The 10,672-nt window shown below is 25.2% G+C and overlaps 1 protein-coding gene across 1 annotated transcript; it reads right to left on the bottom strand.

Moving 5' to 3' along the window:
* On the bottom strand, positions 1-6,257 carry LOC132929766 (proclotting enzyme-like). The gene is made up of 3 exons (XM_060995325.1): positions 6,096-6,257; positions 2,526-2,750; positions 1-1,764 (listed from the first exon to the last, which is right to left on the bottom strand). Exons 1-3 carry the CDS (start codon positions 6,187-6,189, stop codon positions 1,673-1,675), a joined length of 411 nt encoding a protein of 136 aa, XP_060851308.1. The 5' UTR covers positions 6,190-6,257; the 3' UTR covers positions 1-1,672.
* Between the last annotated feature and the right edge of the window lie 4,415 nt (positions 6,258-10,672).

Here is a 10,672-nt window from a genome sequence, read left to right as displayed (position 1 = left end):
TTTATTATTAAACAGTTTATTTATTAAATATATGTGTTTTAATTATATGTATAAAAGAGACAAGTAGTACTTACACTAACAATATTAAAATATAGCTATACTAGACTTGGACATGTGTTCTTTTAAATTGATACAATTTAATAGGTACTTAAAAAGGCACACGAATCAGTTTAGTATTTATAATAATTGAAAATTTGTAAATTGTAGTTATATCATTATATAACACTCTTCGTTATTTTTTTTTTTTTAACAAATTATATAATGTTTTGAATGAGCTTATAAAGCAAAAAATGACTAGATATTTTACATATTGTTGTAAAAAAACATAAGTAAAAAAAAAAAAATTAAAAAAATGATTACATAAATCGAGAGAAGATCATACTCATAAAAATTGTTGTTTTTATACATAAAAGGTTTACATCTTATTATTCGATTTTTCTATACTTATTATAAGCACAGAATAAAAACAAAATTAAAAATTAAAATCAAACCAAAAAGGGTCAGACTTTAAAATAAACATAATAATATTACATTTACAATATTAATTATACTATAAGTATGGCGATCAGACTGGAGCTGGAAGACGGGGGTGGTGGAACAGTGTAAATTATAATAAAATATGTATTATCGTTACATAAGTTTCAGATTTCAGTCACGACGAATATAAACACGATTGGAGTCATGGAACGGGAAAATAATAATAAAATGTGCCCCGCGTCTAATCGTCCAACTTGGCAATATCAAATGAACAATATCGCGGGGCACCTAAAGTATTATTATTTATTGTTGGTCACATTTTATGCCATATATTATATTATCATGATTACGCTTTATGCGTAAATCTCGACAAGTCGTCGAAACAAACTTCGAAACGATAATACATACAATATACTAAATAATATGTTGCGGTCCCACACGCACGTCTTGTATATTATTATTAGGTATCGTAAGTTTTAAATAATAATAATACGACTGCGTTCATAATATAATATTTTTATGTGATATAGATAACCGGTTACCCGCGTAATCGTATCGCAAAATATCGTCGGTATCGGCTCTATATACTCTACTAGAGTTGTGGTCAACGCTCGAGATTTTTTTCAAATTTATAACCACAAAACATCGCTTTACATATTATTTGATGCGTGCGTGTAAAGATGTACACTAGAAAATGAGTAAATCGTAGTTCAACAATATGCGGAACCGGTGGACGCGGACTACTACGGAGTAAAGTATAATATACGGTATGGGTTAGGTTATAATACTTGTCTTGTCGATGCGAAAATTCAGCCGTTTTCACAACGTTGCCGATGACTAATATTCGTATAATAATATATTAGACGCACAGTCGTATATACTTATCCGTGTACTTTGTACAATAGTAATAAAATCGGCGAACCGTCGAATGGTGTGATGCGGAAAGTTAATAGGTCGTAACGATGTAATGTATATAATTATCAATCGTACGATCGTCGTACCTTATTTCCATCTTTATTTCCTCGACGACTCGTGAGTGCCGGGGCAATAATAATGTATAATACATGGTATGCAGCAACCTGCCGGCACAATGTCGTCTGTGATTTGGTTTGAAATGAATCGATACAACGCCGTTAAGTGGTTTATTACGATTCATTAAAATATATGCATTGCGTTCGGGTATTGTTCGTGTGTTTTATCGGTTCCATGATAAAATTTGACGACGAGGTCGAGAGTAGGTGATGAGATTGTCTTCGACCAATCCATCTTTGTAACTATCGAAATGCACTAAAAAGGTAAAAACAAAATTAACTTTATACATACATAGTACTGAAAATATGATAACAAATCATTGAAGATAGTTAATACAAATATACATTTTACGTAGGTCACTTGAAAATATGAATTTAAAAAAATTAAAACGTTTTGCATACGCAATATTTACCGTTTATAATCAGAAATTACATTTTTTTGTTATTATACTACTCGTGTTTAATTCCTACGTACAAGATTTCAGTGCACTATTCGTAATTTTTACGATCCTGGCCAAATTTAACGTTAATTTAGTCCTGTAGGAAGCTGCGACAAAAACTGCAAATTCTAAATGATTTAACGTTTTCACACGGAACGTAAAGACTATGGGCAGGGACAGCGATGTACGTTTTGGTTCTTTTTTATATAATACAAGGAATGTCGTACACAAAATTTTATTTTTTAAACTAAAAATTCCCCTTTCAATTTATAATGAGATGTCTTTTTTGAAATGCTGATGTACTAATTCGAAATTTGAGTGAAAAGTTTCGGAAATATTAAACTTAAAGATAATAAAGCTATAGTGATACTAATACTTGATAATAATGAATAAAAGCCAACCCCCCTCAACAAATTACAAAATAAATCAGAATACGACTGAATTATAAATAATGGAGAAAAGCGAATAAGCTAATCTATGCTTCGTGATTAACCCTAATACTTCTTATACAATTTATTTTTATGCATACTATACGTTATTGTACAATAATATAATAATATTTAATACATATACTCACGTGTTATTCCTGGTAAAATTTTCGGAATTTCTTTGTCTATGGCTAGTCTTTCTTCTCTGGTCACAGTCTCCGGCGCACAACACACCACTGGCATTTTTCCTTTGAAACTGCAAATGGTCGGATACTTTACGTTATCCTTAATGTCCTGAATGGCTGTCTTGCAGTCGTCTAATATTTTGCACACATGAGCTTTCCCCGGAACTAAACTTGTTTTACAGACTTCGTCTAAAAAAAAAAAAAAATGATATTAAAATATATTAATCACAATGATAAACAAATATTTTAACGATTATTGTTATAATTATTACAACAGCGTTTTTTAAAATAACTTTCTTTCGTGATAACTCGAAATTCTGACAAAATAGAATAATATAAGATAGGTATGTACCTATTTTATATGAACCAAAACTATAATTTATTGATATATTTTCGTTTTGTATCCAATAACTTCATTATACTATTCTAATTATCTGTACTAAGCAAGGTAAACAATTAGACAACATTAGGGTTGAACACTTAACCTCCTCCCTCAATAATGTGTTCAGGGTATAGCCCTTAGTACTGAGAATTGTTACTGCTTTAGGTATTAAAACTAATTAAAAACGCACAAACTACCTTTGATAATATTGCATTATCGTTTGTCTAAAGTGATGGATAGTTATTGATATTAAACTCATGCCTCATACCTTTATTTTTTATCGCGTTTATACAATTTGAATGGGAAGTATGGATAATATTATATAGACGATTAAAGTTTATATATTATGTTGTAACCAGTTAAAGTCGCTACCTATTTTTGATTTTGTTGAGTTGCATTAAATGTCGGTGAATTTGAGTGTATCTACATATTATAATTCATAATGAACATCCATTAAAAAAAATATATTTTGCAGTTTTGTTTAGTGTAACTCGCAGACAAAAAAAAAATACGTAATATAACGAATACAAAGAAGAAATCTTTATTCCACAATGCGTGTTTTTTTTTTTGTTAATTAAAAACAACAATATTCAATGCCACGGTGTATAATAAATGGCAGTTGTTTTATATGGGTATTATATAATTGCACAAAAAATCATCTATTTTATGATCTCACTCCACTATAACACGCAAGTTTCATTAATACTTCGAGTAATATAAATAAAATCAGTAAAACTATACTTATTATAAACAATTTTATGGTAGACAATCTTTTTTCTGTGAAAATTTGACTTAAGTTTGTACCATATGATTCACCAAATACATATTGTAGATACCTACGATTTAATTTGTTATACTACTTGTATAAATAATGGCTTATAGTCGAATTATTTTAGAGTGTGAATTATACGGAATGGTTCAATTTCGCGAAGACAATGTAGTTATATATGTTATTATTACGTGACATTGTGGTCATTCCACAACCATAATTTTTTTTTTGTTTATAATAATTATAAAATTGCAGCTGTGGAGGGGATATAAAACGAGTTTCCTGGTGTCTATGTACATAGCATTATAATATATAGTGACACACTATATAGCTCAGCCACATATTCAATTTTATACGTTATAACTATTCACGTTAATTTTTTTTCTTATAAAATATACACTTCCAGTTTTTCTTTCATTGAACTTGATAGTTGAATGTTGTTCAACGACCTTGAATATTAAATTATTCTTATTTTATTGAGTAGTCTATATACTTCATTATTACACATAATATATTGCTATATAATATTTAATATTATATAAAAACACACAAATTAAAATCGTTTTACGCCGATTCGTTTGGTAGGAACTTTCATCACACCTATTTAAAATTGTCGTTTTAGAAATTATAAATAGTTTGTGGTCACCGAATTTACTATTTAAAATTATTTTAAGCTCAACTAAAAAAGTCCCTAAATCATTACACGTCTGGGCTTTAGATGATGAATATTATTATGTGAATAAGATAATAATAAATTATAGTAATTATTTTAATATGAGTAATATGACTCATAGTTGTAATTTTTTTTTATTGGTCTGAAACTTCAGAAGCTACAAAAGCCATTCATTTTACATTTTTATGTGAATTTTAAATTATATTGATTTACATCAAAGAAACCGGACTGGAAAAAAATGTAATGACTAATTTTTCCAAATATTCATAATATTATAAAAATGTAGTTATAATAATTACAATGTATTTATGAATATAATTTAATGCGCTGATGTATATTTATTGGCATTGAGTGGTTAGAAATTAGTAGTTAAAACTGGATGAGTTTCCTTATTGCACAAAGTTCTTTGTAATTATATTGTGTTAGTTTATGTTTCCATTTTTTTTTTCATTCCTCATACATTATAATAATATGCAGATTGAAGATATTAAAAATAACGAATACATTATCATGGGTATTAGTGTAAAATTACTAATTATTATGCAAATCTTAATGCAAATAGTACACTCGAACCATGTGTACCGAACGAAGGTATATTTATTATTAATATCATCTTATTAAGGATCTACAACAACTTTTTGGTAATACTTTATGTAAAACAATGTGGTAATAATAAACCTATACAATTAGATCACAATCGTTATTTCTATCGACACACAATCGAGGATGATAAAATAATGTTTAGGTAAGTAATTAAAAATATTTTCTTTCTCACAGGAATTCGTTAAAAAAGAAATCAAAATACATAACAATAGGTAGCTTATTTAAATTTATAAACAACATTTAAATTTAATTTTTTTTAAATTAATCATTTGATTAATAAATAATTCAATGATAGTTTATATAATGAAGGTTAATATGACCTTCCAAAATACTTAATTTTTAACTCGTATTAAAATTTATGCCAATGAAAAATAATAAAAAATAGTTTTTTTCATTAAAATATATAATATTAAACCTAACACAAGATGTGGTTACAAAAATAAAAAGAATTTGGAAGGTAAATACTAATTAAAAATAGTATATTATTTTATTTATTTTAAAATTTTGAATATTATTTTTTTTAATATTATTTAATATGATAAGAATAATGCATTGGTACCCATTAGTAATTAATTGATTATAAAAAAGGCATCAACATTTTATTCCATCAGAAGCGTGTTTTAAATTGTTTTCATTTTATCTTCGGATTTTTTTTTTTTAGGCTAATAAATATATGATTAATTAATTTACTAATTAATTTCTGTAAATAAATAACTTTTTCAATAAAAAAAAATTATTCATTAATAATTTTAGGTATGTAGTATAATTGTAGTTGTATAATAAAATAAATAAAATATCCGCGATATCAGAAATGTCATAGTGATTATTTTATGAACATTTAGTAGGTAGATAAGTATATAATAATACAGTTCATTAGATTTATTTACGGTTATAATATTACCAGTCCAGTTATCATTTTTAAGAATAAAAAAAAAATGCATTCCTTTTTGGTTATGCATGTTTACAGTAAATTCGACAATAAAAAGTAATTTGTTTTGTGTTAACAAAATTGTATATAATATTGTATAAGAATACTTAGCTTTAATGACTATACAATTATTATTATATTAATTATTATAATAGTAAAAAGACATTTTTTTTACTCACTTTCATCCAACCACAATATGTCGGGTGGAGTGAATGTCTTTGAAGAGGCCAATGCAACGAGCAGAGCATAGCAGAAAATGTATGAGAAGTACATACCTAACAGTAACTATATTGCAGCTCCGCGTTGGACGACACTAAATAAACGAATGAGAACTGATGGTACTATGTATATTATGAGCCCCGCAAGATCGGGAAAACTGACAAAACAAAAACCGGTTCCGACATAATTTTATGCACAGTATACGATTTGGAGTTTCCGATTGGGTTTTCGTGCGCCGAGCCGTAAAATCGCGTTTATTCGTACTCTGTCTAATATATTGTAGTACAGATAGGTAAAATTGCTCGGGTAATTACGATGATATCCGCAAATAGATGGAATACGTCGTTATTATTTTAAATCTTTAGCGAAAATATTTGATTTTATAATTGGATACACGTGTGCGCGTGTGTAAGTATGTCATCGCCATTTATAGCTATAAATATTTTTTAATTTTTCGACTTTATGAAAATATGATGTATCTATATACTGACTTTAGGTGAAAAAAAATATATTTTCAACGAAATCAATCTTGTTTTATTGTTGTAGTTAAAATATGAATAGTTGATTAAGAAACTTGAATTGTTCACTTAATGTTTATATTACCGTTTTCTACAATACACAGTATATAAGTTTCAAAATATTTTAACTGTTATATGGTATTTATTTATGTTAGTCCTTTTGATTTTTTGATTTTTTTTTTGTATGTATTTTTATACTTCAAAGTTCAGGTTTTTATAAAATTTATTAAAATAATGAAAAGTAATTTAGTTGAAAATGCATAACAATCTTAAGATTTTTAATTTTAATACTTATAAATTTAAAATTTGATACAACATTAATCTTGAGTTTTTCTTACGGCCAATGCAGTTTTCTTTTATACACATTTCATGTTGAAATTTTGACAGTCAATACTGTCCAGTGATATTCGAATGATAAATTTAATAATAGCCATAATTGTTTTATTTTTATATAATTTAAAAATTATTAATCCCAGAGATTTGAAATATTTCATAATTACATATTACTTTACACAATGGCGTTTTCAAAGTGCTTAGATTAATGTTATTACTAATATTATTTATACATCGTGAACCTATTCATACCGTTTCACGGCACTTCAGTATTGATTTAATAAATGAATAACTGCTTATAATATTATAATAAATAAATAATAATTACATTATAATATATGTGATTTGTTTTTAGCAAAAATGATTTCAGCCTAACGTATAAATAATAGAAAAATAAATTACTATTATATTATAATTAATGTATAATAAAATCTGCTTAGAAATGTAGACTGACACAGTTCAGAAGCAACGAATAATGATTTATTATTAAATTCAAATTTAAGAGTTTCATTACAAAGTCTTTCTCAATGAAAAAGTAGATACACTCAACAGTCGACTTCTATTTTGATGTAAAATTCTAGAGATGATCAACATAAAATAATGTTATATAAATAATATTGATACGATGATCATAGTTATGATCAGTGGCAATACAAATGAAAAATCAATAATTATAATTATATTTTTATCTACCTATCGACGTGTCTCCAAAAATTCGATTGTTATCACCTCCCGTGACTTTAGGTTCAAGGCCCTCGTGATTTGAAATTGCTTTACTCAATAATATATTAATAAGAGTACGTCTCACCCACGTGTGTTTTCTCCGTCTTACACACGTACCACATGTTAAATTTTCGTTCACCAGTTTCAATAGTGTGCTTTTAGTTTTAATATTAGAGTGAATTGACCTATTATCAAACTTTTAGGTAAGAACATTATCTGTGTTCTCTCGTTGGCTTTTTATGATATTTTAATTTTTAAGTGAATTATGATCATTTTAAAATATTTAATAATTTCATACTCATAACTCACCTAAAATGTTGTACAATAGTAAGACGGAGACAACACATGTGGGTGATACGTTCTCATAATAACATTACAAAGTAAATTTATAATCAATGTAAACAAGTAAATATTGTATAAATTAAAATGTAGAATATTTTAGTTATTTAAAAATTCGATAATCGCTTTATTCGTACATTCGTATGCACTTGAATATTCCATGTATATTTATGTTTAAATTTTTTATTGAGTAACACAATACATTTTCTGTAAAATTTTTTTTTTTATATATATATAACAAAACCTAATGTATGAATCGTATGTTTATGTGTTGAGGAAAATAATCAATTTTTTTAAATTATTAAAATAATATTTGTATTAAGTGAATCAACAATAGTTACTTCAATTGTTGTAGTTCTAATACAGTCACCAATGATATAATATTATATGATAGCCTACAAGTTATAACTGATTACTAAATATATTTAAAATTTTAAAAGTAAGAAATATTATTTAAAAAATAATTAATTATTTATTTATATTTTTAATTTTTTAATTTTTATATTTATTACTTTGGATTTTTACTAAACTGTAATTTTCTTAATTTTCTTAGCTGAATACTACTATTCGTTTTTTACATCTTTTTACGTCTTTTCTATACTATATATTTGTTTAAATTGTTTAAAAATCAAGAAATTTTGTTTTATATATTTTTGCATTAATCTATAATCTTATGGCATGTCTTACATATTTTAATTATTATAAAATTGAATTTTAAAATAATATTTAACATTGGTTGTCTAGTGGTGATTTTAATTTTATATCGATAGTCTATAAAATAGAACACACATATTCAATAATATTATGCTATAACTGTTATAAGTGTGATATAATATATATTTACATATATGATAAAATAAAATAAATATTAAAATTATAGTAGAATAAAGGAGTATATATTTTCATATCAATCCTTAATTTTAAACACTATAGCTACTATAGATAGAAAGTGAACCGAAATCTACTCAGAAAAATTGTTATAATAAATTATGATAATTTTTTTAAACTTTATTTCCAAAAAATTAAATTAAATTAAAATATGAAATACTTATAGTTTTTTTCCCTAAGAGTTTAAAAAAAAAAACATAATTTTGATATCTCCATTACTTCGGGAGACATCGCAATGGGTAAATGATATCACAAATCCTCACAGGACATAATATATTATATTTTTATTTTTATATAAAATATATGTAGGTAAGTAAAATTGTTATTAATAAATTATAATTGTCTAGTTCGTATTAAATGTTAAATATAAAAATATGTAGAAGTACATTGATAGATTGTTATTAATTGATTATGTTGTTTCTTTATATTTCATCATTGAATAGTTTATACTTAAACATAATATGCTGTCATTTACAATTATTTATGGTTATAAAGTTTAACCAGGTTAACCATAATAGGCTATTTTTTAAAAGAAATAATTTAATTCAACTTAATAGATAATACTTTATAACTACACATAACTATGAATATTTAAAAAAGTCCAAGAACATTAACAACGATATTATAAATATTCACTATTCAACAGAAATGTGTTTTTTTATCATGGTTTTTAAGAATATTTTGATAAACTTAAAATTTGGTAGGTAATACTAAATAAGTGAATTTGTATTTCAAACATAAATATTTTATCATTTTTATCTACCAGACAAATTTGCAGCTATTTATTATTAAAATAATTATATCAAAGAACGAAATAAGTATATCAATAAGCAAAATCATCCCTTAAAAAAACAATTTTCATCAGCTTGTCGAGATTAGCTATTTATGAATAGTGGTTGGCAATTTTTATAGAGAAAGTTATTACTAGTTTGTTACTTTCTTATTAGAAAGTTACGAAATTTATAATTTTAAAGCACAAACGTTCGATAAAATTACTTTTAATTCTTTCACTTAAAATAGTGGCTGCTAAAATGTAAATTAATTAAGTACATGGAAATTTTCTTAACAAATAAAAAATTACCAATTATTATCTATTAATGAAGATAATATATTTTATTTTATTATTAACTTGAAATAAGTACTTGAAAAGTAAAATAAAACATAAATATTTTCAATAACGTATTTAATTTTATTCAGAAAATATACTTGTTTGTGCTTGCACAAATATTTAATTTATATAGAATACAATTTATAAAAATTCTGTAAATGGAAAAAAATAGTGGATTTAAATAATATAAAGTATTAGTTTTCTAAATTCATAATTATAATACAAACTATGGTGTTTGTTATAATTCGACGTATCTTTGAAATCATCAGTCTCCTAAAGTACTATATTATGTGTCCAAAATCTGGTCTACGTATACATATAGAAATATATTAACAATACAAACCTAAAAAAGGATAACTGTAAAAACCGATTGATTTTAAAATTCGGTATTTAAGTTGTAAATACCCATACTTAGTGCAGTAAACTAATAAATAAACAAATTCAGAGTGCATGAGTCATGGGCATAGGTAGATATTACATATAATGAAATACTCACGAGTTATTATTGATTAATTGACAAATGTACAGTATTTTATGTTTAAGTACCTAAAAATGATTGAATAAAATAGTGGATATGGCAATTATCTCAAATGTGTTTATAATTTTTTTAATATTTACATATTTATTG

The sequence above is a fragment of the Rhopalosiphum padi genome, chromosome 4 (assembly GCF_020882245.1).
Source record: "Rhopalosiphum padi isolate XX-2018 chromosome 4, ASM2088224v1, whole genome shotgun sequence".
Classification (NCBI taxonomy): domain Eukaryota; kingdom Metazoa; phylum Arthropoda; class Insecta; order Hemiptera; family Aphididae; genus Rhopalosiphum; species Rhopalosiphum padi.
This window is presented reverse-complemented; position numbering and strand designations above follow the sequence as displayed.

What these genes read in the sequence shown, in the direction of transcription:
- LOC132929766 (XM_060995325.1), bottom strand. Translation starts at nt 6,189, where the DNA reads ATGTACTTCTCATACATTTTCTGCTATGCTCTGCTCGTTGCATTGGCC. An exon ending in CATATTGTGGTTGGATGAAA is followed by an intron (nt 2,751 to 6,095) that starts GTGAGTAAAAAA and finishes TTTTTTTTTTAG; the next exon opens with ACGAAGTCTGTAAAACAAGT. An exon ending in AATTTTACCAGGAATAACAC is followed by an intron (nt 1,765 to 2,525) that starts GTGAGTATATGT and finishes TTACCTTTTTAG; the next exon opens with TGCATTTCGATAGTTACAAA.